The sequence below is a fragment of the Cyprinus carpio genome, chromosome A5 (genome assembly GCF_018340385.1).
Source record: "Cyprinus carpio isolate SPL01 chromosome A5, ASM1834038v1, whole genome shotgun sequence".
NCBI lineage: Eukaryota > Metazoa > Chordata > Actinopteri > Cypriniformes > Cyprinidae > Cyprinus > Cyprinus carpio.
The window spans coordinates 29261007-29280639 of record NC_056576.1 but is presented as its reverse complement, the minus strand read 5'-3'; the positions used below and the strand labels follow the sequence as shown (position 1 = coordinate 29280639).

The window sequence follows — 19633 nt, the reverse complement described above, 5'->3', positions numbered from 1 at the left end:
AAATAAAATCCCTCTGCCATCGGTTCAAGATCAGTGGATGTCACAGTGAAAGCACATCCATGCTGGAATCTCCTCAAGTCACTATGATAAGCAAAATGTTCTCTTGAGTTTAAAACCTTTGCAATAGCCAGTGTTTCTGACTAAATCATCACCTGTTTCTACATCCCTAATCACACCTTAAATTGTGCTGATAATTTTCTGCCTGGAAATTATCCATAAATTTTTCGATATTTCTGTTAACCCTAAAACACAACGCAATGAAGTGCACAATTCAAAATACAGGTAAAACACCTGTAAAAAATATATATGGTAAATTCCCTCATATTAATACAATACATTGTACCCTTTTTTCATCTTTTGTTGTAATTAGTGCATGTTGAAAACTATATGCTCAATAGATTTTGGAAGTATACACTGGGGTTTAAGTTTGGGCTTAGTGAGATTTTTTAATGTTATTGAAAGAAGTTTCTTGTGCTCACCAGGGCTGCATTAATTTGATCAATAAATATCACTATACTTTAAAATGTTGCTATAAAATTATTTTTTTAAAATGTATTTTTCTCCAGAAGAGTTATATTTTAATTATTATTTTAATATGAAACATGCACAAATAAATAATTTTCAAAAACATCAATAACACCATAACATCCTTTTAAAAAATGATTAAAATAGTATTTTATTTTTAATTATTATTATTTTTTTTTTTGTGGAAACCATCACACTTTTTTTTAGGATACTGTGATGAACAGAAAGTTCAAAACAATCTATTTATTGTTTGTTTGTTTGTTTGTAACAACAAAAGTCCTTATATGCAACAAAGAGTTTAGTGATGATTTAATGAAGTTTTATTATATGTCCAAAATATAAACAAACATAAATAAAATGTAAATAAAAGTGCAAACTGTGACATGATACTCCCTGAGACAAACAGGAAAGAATATTTTATAAATCTATAAATTTTAGCTTGTGAAAGAGGAAATGAAATATGTATATATTTTTTTTTAGTTACCTCAATCCTAGTTTCATCCACTTCAACATGACTGGGCTGAAATTCACTCTTGACCTCACCTAAACTGACCAATCAAGTCCTTTCTTATATTCCAGTGCCAAGATCACATTCACTGCATGCATTGGCATAAATTGAGGATTAAGTGCACTTTGCCTGTTCAAAACTGAGGTGGCAAAATGAGGTGAACTTTCAACATGCAGAAGGAGTTAGAGTTACAGTAACCCTGCTCTTCCATATTTCCCATTACAATATTTAGAGATCATTTCAGAAATATACTTACAGGAGTAGCAGTATTACAGACAAGTGCCTGCATCAGGTTTCACAAAGCAAGTAAACACAAGCAGTACAATTACATTTCATTAACCAGTGTTTATTTTCTAAATAATACATAGAAAAAAATAACATTAATGTACTTACTGTTAATAATGCTTGAGGAGTTCATGAAAATATACAGTACACTAGTCTGCTCTGTGACAAATAATATCAACATTATACAGAAAAACAAACAAATGAACAAACAACAGTGGCAAACTGCTCACATCAGAGATAATCATGAAAAATGACAAATGGTACAAATCAATTGGTTATTAAAATAATATTGTGGTAAGTGCCCAAAACAGTGCATTAAGTATGTATACTGAGCAAAGTGGGTTTATTGAGTCTAACCAGTGCTTAGGGAGACCATCAAGGTAGGAGGTCAAGCCTTTTAGGGTTGTATTTGGAGATACAGAACAACAGGTTTATCATCATGTCTGGTCTTGATTTTTATGTCAGTGCAGTCACAGAAGAATATGCAAATTTGGAGACCAAACAATGACACAAAATGAAGCAGGGCATTGAAAAGAAACACTCCCAGGATAAATATATATCAAATAACATGTAACATATTTGATTTAGATATAAACATTGTGAAAAAAAAAAAAAACACCACACAGAATGAATATTTAAAGGACACATAATGGGTCAATTATCTCTCGTTGCAAAAAACGTATGATAAATGCATCTAAATTTGCTTTACTATGATGAAAGTAGCACACCATCAAATTTTTACATCTCAGACTTTTGGAACATGGTTTTGATCATGCAACTGTTATCTTCTATGGGATTGGAGAAAAACATGCTGAACTGGTGTAATATTGATGTCCAGTCATGTTACTAGTAGCCCTGTACAAAACCTACACAGCTGTGTAGAAACACATAAAGTGAAATTACGGCAAAAATCTCAGAATTTGTAAAGTAACCTTCAGGCTATTCTAACAGGTTGAAACCTTTAAATCACAAAATTTGATGTACAAAATAGGACATTAATTTGCTGAGGTACAACTTCATCTGCATGTATGGACATGAGGACGTGCCTCATTCTGCGGTGAGGATGAAAATGTAGGGACACACGCTGGATTATAGAAGGAATCTATACATGAGGCTTTCTATATGTGGCCAAACATCAGCAGCTGAGCCACCACAAGCAGTCTTTCAGTTTCTCTCACCTATTCTACTATTTATACAAAACCACACGAGCCCCACAGCTCCAGACCGGTTCAATGTATCTACTCAGCAATTGGAAACGGAACCTCTCTGACCAATTTCCCCAGAATATACAAACATATGGAATCTAAAACACCGGTGGAAGTCAATACGGCAAAGGAACGCTTTGTAGGATTTTACCAAAGGTGACATTTCTATAACATGTTCCTTGTGCATTAGAGACTTTTATTCATTACTCACACAAATTGAGTGGCTGGGAAAACAGGTCATTTCTTACGCCAGACCTATGCTTTCTATCCGGAATAGAGAAATAAACAGCAAGGAAGAAAAGACTTTTGATCACACCAAGTAACACTGGAGACATATAAAAATAACTTAGATGAACTGTGTAAATATAAATAAAAAAGACAACATTCTTAATAAATAATTATATTATTTACAACATTGTATATTGCTAAGAGATTTAAATTACTAATACTGAATAAGTAAGCAGCAAACATTACAGGCATGAGGTACAGAAAAAAAAAAGATCCTGTTAAGTTTACAGTAGACTGTTTCACCAAACTTCATTTGATTTGATCTTGTTTTTCATGGCTTCAGAAGAAAAGGTAATGTTGCGTTAGAATGCATTCAGCTTCTTTTTTTTTTTTTTTACATTTCTAGGGAAAAAAAGACAGAAAAGGTTGATCACTGTTTGTGTACAACACTCCAGTAAAGAACTGTAGGTACTGTAAAGCTCAGTAATAGTCCATTTTCAGTGATGTCTGAAACCGCTCGTGATTCTGGTTCATAAGATTGCACATATATTGGTATTTGTTCTAGGCACTCTTTCCAAGTGATAATTGAATAAAAGCAGCAGTATTTTAGCATTTACTATGCAATAATAGCATACAGTTTAATACTAGGAACAAAGACGTCCATAGAGACTAAATATGACATGATCTTTACATCGAAAGAGATGATGACAGAGCTGCTTGTGTACATGAATAAATAAGTCATCAGTGACTGGCACAACCTACTCTGTCATCTCACTGTTACCATGTCTCTCGCAGGTCAGATTTTTTTCCTTTGGATATCCTTTGATGGTCGGACTACACACATTTCTCTTTTATACTCACTGTTTCAAGGTAGTGAAAAGAGAAGAACATAACAACACACAGTATAAAGTACTATTCAATGATGTCATACACGAAACAACTATATATTTAATTTAACAATTGTGATAACCTGTCTGACCATAGCAGCTTTTTTATGGTAAACTTTTTTTCTTTTTTTACTATTTCATCAACAAAACAACTGTTCAAAGAAGTGCAGCAACTGTGGTCAAAGATAAAAATATTGATTGACAGAGATACAGTTGACCAAAACCACCAGATGTAAATATACATACAAGGCCCTTCCTACCTTAAACTCTTCACTTCTGAAAAAAAGAGAATGTTCACTGTTAGACCTTAATGCCATAGAAATAACCTCTTATCATTGGCTGAGCTGAGACAACCTGTGATGTTGGGATATTCTGGTTTGATAAGTAGCTTCACTTCTGCTATCACAACAGTTGTTGTTGTTTCTATGCTAATTTGCTAATGTAATGAGAAAGATGTCATTTAGATGTATTTGCGAGAGCTCAGGGAGATTGTGAGGGTGGCTGATAAATGCTTCTAAGACATTTTTATGCTTCTTAGATGTTCTATACTTTCTAAAAGTGGTTTGTATACCAATATGTAGGTATTAAAAGATAATGTGTTTAATAGGGTCATACTGACTGCCATTAACTACCACACCACCATAGACTCCTCTCTCTAGTTTTACACTGGTGTACATATAAATATAAATCTTAACAATGCCTGTTATTACACTAACTACAAAATAGCATATTTGCAATTGTGTTGAACATCAAGCCAGTTGTTACATACACTGCTGTTATGCGCTAATGTTACTGTTATTTTTCACAAAAATAATGAGCACCACAAAAAGGGAAGCACCGATGGCATATCTGCCAATTAGATATTTGTATTACAAAATGCCAGATGAAAATGGACTGCAAAGTCTGAAATTATATCATGTTTTCTACACAGTTAAACTGCTCTTTTCTTTACAAATATATTGCTACATTAGATTAGCACAAACACCTTGATGCTAAATGCTTATTATATTCACAATGAAGCCTAAATTACATTCTTTGTGTCAATATTTAACTCACTTTTCTTATAATTTGGCATTACTTCTGAATTAACACATGGCTCCTAATAAAATATGTCATTGTCCTGAATGCCCTTTAGTTGTTCTTCATCATCAAGCAAATGCTGACTGACTGCCCATTTTATTTGAATTATTAATTGTGTCTGGGATATGCTGTGTCAGTGTGTATATAATTGTATTTCTCTTTTAGTCAGTCATCTCAGTGGCTATTGAGTCTCTAATAGGGCTATCAATCTATTAAAATGATTAATCTCATAATCTGTTTCATAGTTCTAATGCACAGCATTAACACATTCAGTTCCAGGGAATATGTGTATTTGAGCTTGGCAATTGATGTGGATGATATGTCTATATAGGACACCAGACAGGGCTAAATTTTTACTTGTTTCAAAAATAAATTCTGTAGTCAATCTAATTATTGCCATTAATCATATTTATCAAACTGCACCAAACAGGCAGGCAGGAAATACGTCCCATCAGGGATTGATTTATAAATAAATTATCCATGAAGAACATCTTTCTCCATTTACTGATAGCAACACGGGTACGCAATCCATTTCAATGAGCTCCGAATGTTCAGCTCAGATCAGTTTTTAGAAAATCACACAGAACAGAATGAAAACATTATGTCAATTAGTGTGTGAACTTTGACAGCCCAAGGGTCCATACAAAACAGCCTTTTTTTCTGCAGAGGGGAACCTGTTGGCATATCTACATGTATAAAGCTGTTTGCGTCTATATGAATATATGTATTCCTGTAAAGTTGATATAACTGCATTTTGCCCAGAGGTAAAATCTATGGCAGACTAAACTACAAACTGTCCATAGACAGAATTGGCAGCATGGCCATGGCAGCAAAACTAGCAGCAACAGCTGTGCTAACACAGCTTCTTTCACAAGCTCTCTCTCTCTGGATGTAACTCACTGGATCAACACCTCCTCTGATGATTTTTCGGCATCAGATTTGTGCATTTCTTGCTGATATACAGGATTTTGTGATTTAGGACCACAGCAGCTGCACTCGTACATCTTCCTATGCACTGTGAAACATTCCCATCATCCCTCGATGTTTCATACAGGCGCTGAGGTTTTCAGCCAGATTTTTTTTTTTCCTAGTGAGTACGAGCAGCTCAAACATTCAGAAGAGTGCAAGCCATTCGTGTGACACAAATTTGGATTTGATATTAAGGTCCATTTGTATGCATTTCCTCTTTGATATCTGAAATGATAAATATAAGAACACAGAGGACTCTTGATATGAGAGGACACAGCGTATGGCTAAACTGTCATCAAGACAGTCTCAGAGGTCAGGTGTTAAGGGGCATCGTGAAAGCATCAGAGGTCCTCTCATTCATCGATTTGCTTTAGTTTGGAGGTCTTGCATTTGACTCGATTGGAATCGTCCCATTTTCTGACTACAGTCAAACATTAACAGCTACATTTTTTCCTTTCCTCCCTTATTCCTCTGGCTCTACATAAGAACAACATTGCCATGGTTGCGCTTTACAAATAATGATCAATGAAAGCAAACATAAAACATCAAAACTGTCAGCCCAGGCTTGTTTGAGCTTTAGTTTGATGACATCTATGGTTGCTTTTGCCAGAAAGTCATTCATAGAACTTCCACTTCTTGTCCTTTGCGAAACCTGTTGTTGATGTGTTTGGTTGGTTGTTTGTTTTTGAGTGTCATACCCTCTCAAGTTGTTGCTGTTTGATTTGCGGTGCGAGTGAAAAGGCCCTCTTATAAGCAGCATGTAGAAAAGAATGGTTTCCCAGCAGGCCCCCTGGGTGCCACAGTGGGTACAAAGCTCAGCCAAAGGACCTGTGGCGGAGTCCTTTGTTGTTCTCCTGGGTGTCGGGGTCTCGACATGCACAGTCTTCTCGAATGTCACATGACATAGGGAATGGAATCACCTGGCACAGAAAAAAAAAATTAAGCGGGTTGAGTCCAAGAGCTTGAGGGGATCACATTCACCATAATACAGCAGTGTTATAATGGCAGAAGGGGTTTCAATGTGTTTCATCAGTTACATTACAAATACATCGGCGACTCTGATCTAAGAGATAGTTCACCCAAAAATGAAACGTTTTTCATAATTTACTTGACCTTATGCCTGTATGACTTGAGTAAATGATGAAAGATTGTTTTGTTACATTTTTGGGCAAACTATTAAGAATTCATTAAGAATGAGCAATGAAACAACAAAAAACAGCTACCAAATCATCAGTGAGCAGAATCTATAACCAAAATATGATCTCAGATCTTCCCAGTTGAAAGCTGTCACCGGCATTAAAATCTCAAACGACAATATTTATCAGCAAATATTATATAAATATAGATCGCAAATAGTCATTTGTCAGTTGCATCTGTTACAATGAAAGATTTCTTTAAATTTCACAAGTAATTACAAAGAAACAGCAAGCAATAATGAATTAAACAATATTTTGAGGTAGAAAGACTGAAATAGTTTTTAAAAAATACTATATTACAAACTCCAATAATCTTTTTATTTATTTATATTTACAAACTCAATTTTTTTAAGCAATTCAAATGAATAATTTGAAAAGTCAGCAAGGACTACAAACAGTTCACAGAATACATAAATAAATAAATTGAGACAAACCAAGCTTTTTGAAGAACATAATTGAATACTCTAACAAAAATCTTTACAGTTGACCTTGGTTGATATTGTGGTCAGATGTGCTATCTATTAAACATCAGTCATAATTAGTCTTGCACTTTTATCAAATTAGATACGGTGAGAGCCGAACGCATGTGTGTGTGTGTGTGTGGGGGGGGGGGGGGGGGGGGGGGGGTCTAATGATGTCACCAACCAAAGTACATTGTGCTCTCATTTTATAAATAACATCATTATCCTTTTATTTAGTTCTAACTATTCTACCATTTGGGAAAAGGATGCGGAACACTGAAGCTGGAATGAAAAAAAAAAAGAGAGGAAAAAAAAGTTTTTTAAAATCACTGTTTGTCAGTGAAAACAACTCCATGTATCCACAAGTATCCACAGAATGGAACACATTTTTGAAAATCTGATCCACACTTGCACCTCTAATATACATGAACCACTAACAATGCAACAGTATGCTCACCCCAGTTTGTTTTAACTTTTGATGTCAAACAGAAAAAGGTTCCTTTTAGTCCCTGTGAGCTATACTGTATGTGTGCACTGACCGATCTGTGTGAGCGCACTTGGAGGTGTGCGAGTGCAGAGTGAAAAAAGAGGGAACACAAGCGTTGAGGGAAGGACTGCCCTTTCTTTGCCCTGTGAAATACACAGGCCTTTCCTTTTGGTGTCCCCATCCACTGTAGGGGATTTTCCCAACTGTAAATCTAGTCCATTCATAGTGCCCACAAAGTCTGGCTGACAACATTCCCTCCATTGCCACACTCCTCATTACAACCGACCAACAATTCTCCAGTTGTTAAGTGTGTGTGTGTGTGTGTATGCAGCCATCCCTGAATTGTTTCTGGGGAAAACAAACAAAAACACTGCAAAAAATAAAAATAAATAATAAATAAATAAAGAGAAAAAAAAAAGAAACCCTGTGCATTATTTTTTTGAAGTTAAAAACAACTGCAAAAGTGAACAATTTATTAAAACTGAGTTGTAACTACAATTAGGTGTCTTAGAACAGCGGTTTTCAAACTTTTTGATGCCAAGGAACCAGAGCTATTGTAGTTAACTAATTATTGTAATTAGTTAGATATTTTAATTAACTAAAACCATGAAAAAAACAAACAAAAAAATGACAACAACAAAAACAACAAAAAATTAACTGAAATTAAATAAATAAATATTCAGCATAATATTATACAGAAAACATGTTTTTTGCAAAAAAAAAAAAAAAAAAAAAAAATTAAAGAAAAAGGAAAAATCTTTTGTATTGTTATTGTACCAAAGCCAAATGGACTGATTAAAATAATATCTGATATTATGAAATTTTAATTTCATTTTACTGAACCTTTGTTTTAAACTATTTTCCTTTTTACATTTATTTCTTGTAAAATGGAAATATTAAGCAAGAATAATATTTATTCCAAATAAATGACTTATAAACTGATGTTAGGTGATGCCAATGCAAGCAAACCTCCTTTTAATGTTCAGTTCATGCCACTGAGACCATGACATCTGGATAGTATAAATATCAGCATTTTACAAGATTCAGACAAACTCTGACATAAGTTTGAAAGAAGTGAGGTTGAGAAGTCTGCAGGAAGCTTTTGACAGTAAGCTGAGCTGTCAGTGCACTTTTCCTTCAGCAAACCTCGCAACCGCTGAATGTTCTCACAACATCTGACCTTTTCTGTATTGATGTCATTGGGATGGTGGTAGAGGATCTGTGATTTATCCAGTAGCCTAAGTAGTAATAAAAGAAGATTTGAACAATTGCCCACAAAAATGATTTGATACTGTTTGTTTGACCGCGTAAAAATGAAGTTTAGTGGTTCTCAGCTGGTTTTGCTTCCAAACTCAAATTTTGCACTGAATATCAAGTGGCAACCAAACACAGAACCAAGACAATTTGAGACACAAAAGTAAACAGAAAATGTCCTTAACAACAAACACTAAAATATACTCATACTCAGCTGCACATTATCTTTATATTTTAAATCTTTGGTTTGTGAATGTCTCTTGAAATGCAAGGGTAGCCAATAATTTACTGCACAAACAATCTATTTTTAGCAAGTTAATGTACTCAGCATTTGGGTTGGACGCACCAGTTGAGATCCTTCAACTGACCTACAACAATTTTCCCAAAATCCTATTTCCATATTACTCCTCGGTGCTCTCGATGTTGCCTCACACAATGTAAGGCAATGTAGTTTTATACATAGGGTGCAATTCAGCGTTTAAGCTAAGCTATACTGGGCCACGATTTAGATCTGTGTTAAACGGAAATCTGGAGGACTTTGCTAGAAAATTGTTTAGCGTCACCACTAAACACATCAACTGGAAGCAAATTTAGTTCTGCCATCATGACCTCACCTCCAAAATGGAAGACCTCATCATTACAAGGCACGGTTTCAAATGCTGGTCATCCTCAAGTCCAACAAACTAATAGGATGCTTTGTGTCAATGTTGCTTTTCTGTCTGCTCATGTGGGGCTTGTGAGGGCAGTTATTCGCTACTGATGGTGCATTTGGGAGGAAGACCTTGGCTGACAAGAGCTCTGACAAATACAAGCAATGTATACTGTGAGTTATTGGAACACTGGAATGAAAAACATACAGTCCTTCCAAAGAAACAATGAAAACAGCCCACCGACGACCACCAAAAATGACACAAGTACAAAGAGCTCCAGTGGAAGCCACCAAATTCTGTTTACTAAATACAATAAACCATCAATTGGGGGGAGGAATCAAAACATAATTTCAGTGCTATCTGTTATGACCTTATGTGACCTCGATCTAAAGTATGTGTTCTCTTTTAAGTCATTGTGGAAGATGATATCTTTGCGGCTCCCATACAAAGAAGGAACAAAAAGTACATTAAAAAGTACAAGAAGTCATAAGAAATTGACAACTTAAGCACACAATAAATAAGGTTTATTGCTTAGATTATATTTACTGGGAGGCTGAAATATTATTCCTAAAAATGCTACTGACCAGTCATACCTTAGCAACTATAACTGTCATTTTCTCAGACAAGCTTAACTTGGCTCTTTCTTAATGTACACAACTGTTCAAAAGTTTGGGGCTGGTAAGTGTTTTTTTTTTTTTTATAGAAGTCACATACTCCCCAAGGCTGCATTTATTTGATTAAAAAATAATGAAAAAAAAAAACCCAAGTAATATTGTGAAATTTATATACATTTTAACATATTTAAAAAGGAGGTTGGAGGATGTGCAGTTAGTTTTATTATTTGCTTGGGTAATCCTCTGGCGTGACAAAGCAAATGGCCCCCTTGAGTTTATACGTTACTATATGATTTACAGCTGCATTCAAATGTTAAGAGTACAGTTACAACTGCCGTTTCTAGATCTTTCACAACAAGTTGTGTATTCTGCAGGGAAAAGCATCATCACACATGCCAACTTTTTTTTTTTTTTTGGCACCATGCACGAGTAGAGCGGTCCAGTGTGCTTCCAGAGTTTGCTGTTGTAACTTTGGAGAAGTTACTTTTAATTCTTTGTCTGTCAAAAGAAAAGTTCACTTGCTCTGGCAGCCAGGAAAACTTGCTCAAGGAAAAAGCAAGGGAGGATCAAGTGAAAGAGGATGACAAGTCAATTGGAAAAAGAAGAGTACACAAGCATGCAGAAAAAGCCTTTCTAGGGCTATTTACCACCCTCGGGATTAAACTCTCGGATCTTTCTTGTTGTTGGAAAGTGAGGTGAACGTCCATATGGAAATGCTATATGCAACCGTTTGTTGCCATGGCTTTGGAAAACACCCAAACATATACAGTATGTGCGTGCTTCATCTACAGTGTCTACAATGCATTGTGGGTAGGGTTCAGAGAGTTTCCCCCTGCTTCTGTGGGTGTTCTTAAGTTTCCTCTCCAAGGAGATAATTATTACAATGCAAGATGTATTACCCTGTCTGAATCTGTAGAAACTAAGCAAATTATGTGATTTACAGCTTTTTACTGTTTATTTACCAGCTCTTGAAGTGTAAACAAGGAATTCAACTGATTAAACATCTAAAGAATAAAAAAAACATACCTTTTTGGTTTTAACAGTAGAATGGCAGCAGTCTCCTCCATCATAGTTGCAGAACGCTCGGTTGTTGATGGCGTCGCAGTAATTATCACCCATGAACGGCTGGTGAAAAACAGATAAAACTGCTCTGTAACATGAAATTACTAAATATATAAACACAAATAACATCAGCAATACATTGTCAAATAATAACGTGTTCCCCCATAAACTCCATCAATAAATTCATATAAAACCAGAAAGCAAGAAATAAAGAGACAGCCATTCACACTGTGTACATCCACAACTGTGTAAAAATAGACATACAGACTTGAGTCTGTTGCAATTATGTTTCCCTGGAAAAATTGAGTTAGTATTCCCGGGCTTGTGGATGGTGGAGGCTGCTTTTCACGGGGAAACCGAAGCCCTAATAAACTTATATGTGTCTCCCTTGGGAGTTAATACACATTTTCATCTTGACAGGCACAAAAGGTTGCCCAACACACCTGTGACCTTTTCCAATTTGAAATCATCTCTCTGGCCCAACCCAAAAGCTTTCAGAGGGCTGCTAATTACCACCCATTGAAACTGGGTCAGGATGAGTTGGGTTCAAAAGTCTGCTGCTCTGGCCCGAATAAAAAATGGACTGGTTATCTCAATGCCACAGCAAGACTCATTATAAATGAGAGAGAGGTGCAGATTAATCACACTTTCAGGATAGCAGTGCAATGTCTTTGGCAAGAAAAGTCACATGTGCTTTAAAGAAATTATGTTTATGTTTACAGTCTATGTGAAAAATGTCAGTTCAGTCTTTTCAATGGCAAATGATATTTCAACAGCTCTTTTTTCTAGAAGACACAGTAGCAGTTTTTTTTTATTCTCACTCTGTGATTTGAGGAAGTTGGGAACATGATACCCTCTAAATAAGGTTTCCAGGTTTGTCTAAAATGCAAAAAGAAAACAAACTGCCCTTAAAAACAAAGGTGGTAACAGATCCCACTTGTCTGCTTTTGTTGGCCCTGTTAAACCTAACTCAGATTAGGCTAGACTGGCCCAAAGAGCAAAGGAGAGGAAGACACTAGGCACAGCATGTTTATTTATGTATTATACTTCAAAGAGCGTGAGAAGATGGCAGAAACAACTGTTCAAGGTCATAGCCCAGAGAACAGACCTCCGTGACTGTATAGAGCATAAAGCTATGGCTGGGAGATTACCTTGAAATGACTATCAGGGGCATAATGTTGTCATCATGCAAACTTACAATGTGAGTTTGGATATGGTGAACAGAAAGTTAACTGAATATAAAAATAAATGAATCATAAATAATTTAAATGTTCAAAGAAATAAATAAAATTAAGTGAAATAATAGATAAATACAAATTAAATATTTAATAAAATAAATGATTTTTAACAAATAAAAAGCAGATAAATAAATGAATATATAAATATAATAAAAAATAAATACAATTTTAATTATTTAAAAATAAATAAATAAGAAAATGTAATTATAAGTAGAAATATGTGAGGTAGGTCTTACTTCGCATCCCTTTATGCAATGGAGGGCCTCTGGGTTAGGGTACCACTTTAGTCCCATGGTGCATACAATGTTCTGTATGAGAGAAAATGACAGAATAACAAAGGTAATGTTCAAAGTTATCAATGTTCAATGCTTTCAGATAATACAGCTCCATTATAGTGAATTACTGAACAAATAGCAGCCACTGTGAGGGCTTTTAAATAACACTGTAAAAAAGCTTTTTCAAAGTTAAATAAAATAAAGCAAAGATTGTTGTAGCATGTCTTACAAGATACTAATTTCGTCTTTCTGGGAGTTGGGGGTTTATTTAATTAAAAAAATGTATCTTTATTAAATCAACTATTTTTAAGTTTGTTTTCCTTATGGGGCCTGAAATGGGGGATTTTATATAACTGTAATCCTGTAGAGTGGTGAGACATCATGGGTGGGGTGACATAGTGACCAAGAAGCTTTAAAGCTGCAAAGTTTTGCCTCTTTGACGCCATCTCTGTTTGAAAACCTGCAATTGCAGTTTTTGCGGAATTAAGCTTCTGCTCTTCAGCAAGCACCCTGTGTTGTTTCCATCTAAAAGGTGTGTTTGTAGTGTGTGTGTTGTGCCAGTGCACAAATTCAGTTGGATGGCAATTGATAAGTCAGCATTGGCAGCATTGGTGGCTACGGAAAGACATCTCTGGTTGAAACTGTCTGATATGAAGGGCAAGGACAGGATCTTCCTTTTGGATGCCCCGCTAGCTCCATCTGGCCTTTTCGGTGATACTGTCAGCACTGTTGTTGAAAGGTTTCAGGAAGCAAAGAAGCAGGTGGCAGGATTCCATCAGTTTCTTCCTTACCGTGGTTCAGTCTTAGGAGCTGCTGGGCAGAAGCAACCCCAGCCGTCTTCCTGCTCCTCATACAGGGTGCAGCAGAAGAAGAGCATCGCTTTCCATGCTCCCCCGCAGAGAGATCAGGGGTTGGGGCGAGGCTCTTGGCCAAAGTCCTCCAGGGAGATGGTAGATCTGAGGAATGTTATTCTTATTTGGAAGACTTTGGCGAAGAAGTCCTGAAGCCTCAGGCACCTAGCTTCTGAGGGCAAGCTCCTCTGGGGAAGAGCGGTGTACACCTCATCATACGGTGCTTGTCTCTCCTCAGGGCCCTCAGGAGAACCGTCTGTCAACCCTGCCACCTCCAGTGCTTCAGGGCAAAGCGGTCTCCAGTGAGCACAGTTCTCAGTGTTCGCCCAGAAGCTTGTATCCTCCAAGGAGATTATTAAAGCGGCCAGTTCATTTGTCCCCTGCCAGTCATCCACTTCAGGGCGTTGAGCTGACTGCTCAAAGTACACCAGAGGTCCGTCTCCAAGAGACTGATTCCCTTTGTAGACCATCTGGCAGCATGGAAACTTCTGTCAAACTTGTCTCAGTGGGTCCTGCAGACTGTTGAGAGAGGCTACAGAATCCAATTCAGTGCTTGATTCAACGGGGTCACACTTACTCTGTTAGGCCCTGAGCAGGCTTTGGTGATGGAACAAAAAGTGGCTACCCTCCTGAGAAAGAAGGCTATAGAATGTTTCCCTCCGCTCGAGAGGGAGTCTGGCTTTGACAACCGATACTTCATTGTTCCCAAGGATGGAGGGTTGCATCCTATCATAGATCTGCGCCAACTTAATCGCTCTGTCAAGACGTTCAGATTCAAGATGCTGACGTTAAAACAGATTGTGATGTAAATCAGGTCCGAGGACTGGTTCGTCACCATAGACTTGAAGGACTTCTAGCTCAATCAGAGCAGATGGCGTTTTGGCATTGAGATGTCATACTTGCCCATATGAAAGAGCTGGGGTTAAGGCTGAATACGAAGAAGAGTGAGCTTTCTCCAGTTTAGGGGACCACTTATCTTGGCATGGTTTGGGATTCAGTGACTATGCCGGCACGTCTGTCTCCTGCTATTAATTCGATTCGTCCAACGTAATGCCTTTTGGCCTGCTGTACATGAGGCCCTTGCAGTGGTGGCTCAGGACCAAGGGGTTGTCCCCGAGGGGCAACCATTTCTTTTGAACAAGGTCACGTGGTGATTCTGTGGAAGAAGCCTTGGTTCCTGTTCCAGGGTTTTGTGTTGGGAGATCCTTGTCGTTGCTTAACGCTTACAATGGATTAGGTTTAGGCCTGTCATAGATAAATATATATGACACAAAAACCGCCAATAGGTGGCAGCAAATCCCTTTTTTATGATTCACTGAATCATTCAGTCAAACCTTTAGTTTTAAAATGGGTGATTAAATTAGAAACGAAGCAAGTGACTATCTTTATGAATGGATCATTGAATCACTGGCTCACTTAATTTGTTTAAAAACAGATTCATTCAGAAATGAAACACCTCAGGGTTGTTCTCTTTGCTTTGTTGTATAAAATGAATAGTACATTTGCAATCACGCACACGTGATAATATTCAGGAAAGTACTCTAGTTTTATGTGATAAATATAAAAAAGAAAAACTCATAAAGGGATATTTTTTTCTTTCGAAGTTTTCTTCTTTTTTTTTGCAAAGTCAGTGATGTATTTGAAAATGTCATCTCTCAGTATCTCTCTGTCCCTCAGTCACACATTCAGCACAATGATGTTATGTCAGGGCAATGTCTTTAAACTCTAATTAAGGAAATGTCATACCTTCTGTTGTCTTCTTTTTAAAAAACGTCAAAGTTGCGCTTGACATTTTGCACAAAAAACTATTGGCCAATCGCCATTATTTAGTTTGTAAATGATCATATATAGAGAATTTTAATATTTCATTCGCATGATAAGTTTTAGATAAACAACATTATTAATCTAAAGGGGATGGTAAGGGGAATAGTTGAGGGGGTGCTTTTTTTTCCAACAAGGGGGATGCCAACCCCTGCACAACCCCCCCTCCTCCCACTCCCACCCTCAATTTGAGCCCTGGTTAGGCTCTAAGGTTCATCACACAGGGTCAGGGGTTTGTTCAAACCCTTAGCAAGAATTGCTAATAAGCCTTCAGGCTGGCATGGATTTCAGTTTGAATGTGTAGAACCTTTGCTCTGTTTGTTGACAGATTTCTTTGCCTAACACACAGAACCCAAACAAATAAAATCCTCAGTGTTCCAGTGGAGATGCTTAAAATCAGTTAGGAATCAATGAAAGAGCCCAGCCCAGCTTGAAGGATTACAGTCTTAAGAGCTTGGGTAAGTAGGGGACTCATTAAACTCCAGGAGTGCTAACCAGCTCCCACCCCTGCTGAGGAGAGCAAAGGGGAAGGACCTCCTGGGTTAGCACAGGTAGAAAGGATGTTTGGAGAGGTGAAATGATGCGGTCTGGGGGAACTCCAGAAGCAATGAGGAATGGAAAGGCTGAGCATAAACAGAACATTACCAAGAAAGCAGGACTTCGCCCTGCTGACCAACTGTGGCCATCCACACACACATAGACACGCTTAGTATTCAGTGTCACACTAAGGACCCAAGCGGCTTGTTTACTCAAGGCCTAATTTAAACCGTCTGCTCATGAACTTGTGCTTGTTTTTATAGGTTCTCTACAGGCCTGAGCTGCATTAGTGCTACCTGCCTTCTATTAAATAGACTTTTATACTATCTGTATCAGAGACTGTTTTACACTTTTTAAGGCCTTTCATATTTTCCATCCTATACGGTCAAGACACAACTTTTCCTGTTGGCTTCCAAGCTCGTAAGCACCACACATTGGTTGATTTATGGAGAACCAGATGCGTACATACAGCTGGATGTTTTCTTCCAAGTCTCTGCATTTGAATGCTATCAATAAAATTGACAGAAATAAACTGCACAGATTCGATCTCCAACAAATTCCATGAAGAAACTCCAAGGACCTTGTTGGGTCAATCCCCTTGCAAGGCTGATTTATCCTGAAGAAAACCTATGATATGGAGGATTAGGCCTGGAGGAAACTATAGCAGCGCTCTCGGATGCAGGCAGTAAATTTGTTTGTGGTTCCTAAAGCTCCACTGCAGCTTAAACAATCAAGTAAAGAACACGCCCGGTTCTTGACAGCCATAGAAGGGTGGGCTGGCATATATCCTGGGTGGGCAATTTTTTTTTTAGGGGATTTGTATCGCAAGGGGGAAAAGTCTAGATATTTATACTGTAGATATTGCTATATTAACTATATTAACTATAGGCTGTTATATGTATACTGGGAATAAAACAACTTTCATGGGCAGCCCAGAATATCACGCACTTTCACAGCAAAACTTTTTTTTTCCTTCATTGAATAATAATAATAATGAAAGAAAAAAACTCTTTGTCCTCTTTCTCTGTATCATTGTTTCTACACTGGTGATTTTTTCAACTAACATTTTTTTATTGTATACCAAACAAGGCCATTATCATATCTAGAACTAGGGGACTATTGTTTTGAAAATTGTAAGACCAGACCACTATGGTAATGGTAAAGGAACTAAATAAATAATAAGATTTTTTGAAAAGTAATCAATCTGAACTGCAAATAATATTTTTATTTTAAAATATGCACCCATTCAATTTTAGTTGTATTCCTAATACGTTGAAAACGCAAGACAGAAAAATGCTGTTGTGCTATCGTCACAATAATTATGAATTGAATCACGTAAATGACAGCCCAGCTTTCAATTCCAAATGGTGGAATTTGACAAAGAAAAAGAAAGAAAGTTGAATAGCTTGCATCACTGGATAATACAGTCGAGTCAACAGTTGCTAGTAAGTAATTCTTACATTTAACATAAACAGCAAATCAAAAGGGGTAAGCTTTCAACTGTATAGCCTTGTCATTTTAGACGCTTATATGCTCGTGCCCCTTCCATGCAAGGAACGCACGTTATTGAATGATGTTTTTTTTTTTTCTTTTAGAACATTAAAACTGCTCAGGTAATTTCAGTGGTAGGCTATAATACATATTAGTTTATTAAATTCCTCATAACTCGCAAACTCCCCGTGATAGCGTGCAAATATTTCTGCCTATTTTCGCTCGTTATCAGCCTCATGCTTTTCTGCAACAGACTGAAGCCTCCGCGTGAATTCAGCTCGCCTTGCATTCAGCTAATAAAATAAATATGCTGCAATTTTGTGGAGTTATTTTATGATTGTTTGGGCAGTCTCAGGCTATAGCTTAAACTTCTCACAATACAGTCCGCTTCAGATTAGCTTTAATATATGCACAAAAACATTAACGTAATCTTTATCTAATTCTGATTGGGTGGGCAAGGCTGTCATTTGGGCGGGCTCAGCCTTGCCCATGCCTGGAGCCGGCCCTGGTAAAGAACCACATGGCACAGACCACATCGAAAAAGAATGAAAAGCACGACCACATCAAAGGACATCCACAATAGTTCAGAGGAGGAAATGCAAATATGGAATGGATAATCCAGACAACCTCATAACCACTGGCGGGCATGACGTCACCTAGAAATGTCATTCAGTAGTCCATATATAAATGAATGACATAATAAATTCGGAAATGGATATTCCTTGAGACCTGTCTGGACTCTGTGACCCTAGCCGCAGCTATTGATATACTGTTGTATGAAATCACTAGTTTCCACAAAGATACAGAAGAATGAGCCACACTTTTGTCTCTTTCCATGAGTTTCACAAGTCACAGTCTGTTTTGTGGTTGGTGTCTGTCAGTAGGACACAAAGCAAAGACCTTACTGTTAAGATAAAATCACTTGTTTCTCATCTTACAGACTCGAAGGACTGTGAAAGTGAGCGCTGGTGAGAGGAAAGACCCATTCAAATGCTGCAATCCATGACCATCTGGAATATGACAATGGTTTAAACAGTCACCATGTCAACATGGCAAAGGTTTGGCATTCTTCGGTCATCACTGACCACAGTTTGAGGTGAGGAGAATAACATTTGGTTTGCCTGTTCATTATACTCATCGTTTCTGAAGTACTCCAGTTGTAGTCTGTGACTCTCTTAGGAAAAATGAAAAGGAAATATGCGTTATTACTGTCTCAAGCTTTTGTTTGTGTCTACTACATATTTTGTGACAAAAGCTTCCTGAGGGGAAGTGCCCAAGTATCGGTGATGTCAAAACACATTAATGCAGGCACACCGGCATTCTTTTATTGTACAGATAGAATGTTTGTTTGTCGGTCTGACAATTATTTGCTTTGGAGCAGAACCTCTATCTTGTGTTTCTTTCACCTTCCTCCAGTCATACTCCTCTGGGATATTCCAGAAAGAAGGTTATGCGACATACCTGGGTAAGTTTAGGGATAAGGAAATGGATAACCTCAACCTTCAATACTATAACCTCAACCTATATATTTAGCATCAAACAAACAATATATGATTAAAATATGAGATCAAAATGACTGCACAACTGCCCAGTAGGTGGCAATATGCATTAAGGATGTATATCACCATTAAACAAAAGAAGAAGAAAGAAGTATGCCATACTGAGACAGTTGAACACAATCAATGATATGTAATGCATATGAAAGGAAAAATAAAAGTCTTAAAGAAGAATTACAATCCTTAGAAATAAAAGAATTAATAGTAAGTAATATACTAAATGATGGTCCAAATGCAAGAAAACAAATGAGTGCAAATCATAAGATTTTTTAGGAATAGTACATTTAAATACAGGATATAGGGATTACATGAGAATCATAGAAATCATTCTCTTCACACTTCACACTTCACTTTTTAGCACTCATTTCCGTGGTGACTTCTTGATTTGTCTCTTGGGGATGTCTTGTGTGTTGTTCACTATTAACATGAGCTGAGTTGACTGAACTTACTCCC

At 37.0% G+C, this 19633-nt stretch overlaps 1 protein-coding gene across 2 annotated transcripts in view; it reads right to left on the bottom strand.

Moving 5' to 3' along the window:
• Window positions 1-1347: 1347 nt before the first annotated feature.
• LOC109069824 (pappalysin-1-like) overlaps window positions 1348-19633 on the bottom strand; it is an 89066-nt gene continuing 70780 nt past the window's right edge. For both annotated transcript variants that reach the window (XM_042756800.1, XM_042756801.1), the window contains exons 20-22: window positions 12886-12957; window positions 11376-11474; window positions 1348-6607 (exon numbers count right to left, since the gene is read on the bottom strand). In XM_042756800.1, the coding sequence (XP_042612734.1) occupies window positions 6503-6607; window positions 11376-11474; window positions 12886-12957 (276 nt within the window). In that variant the 3' untranslated portion in view covers window positions 1348-6502. The remainder of the gene's footprint in view (window positions 6608-11375; window positions 11475-12885; window positions 12958-19633) is intronic.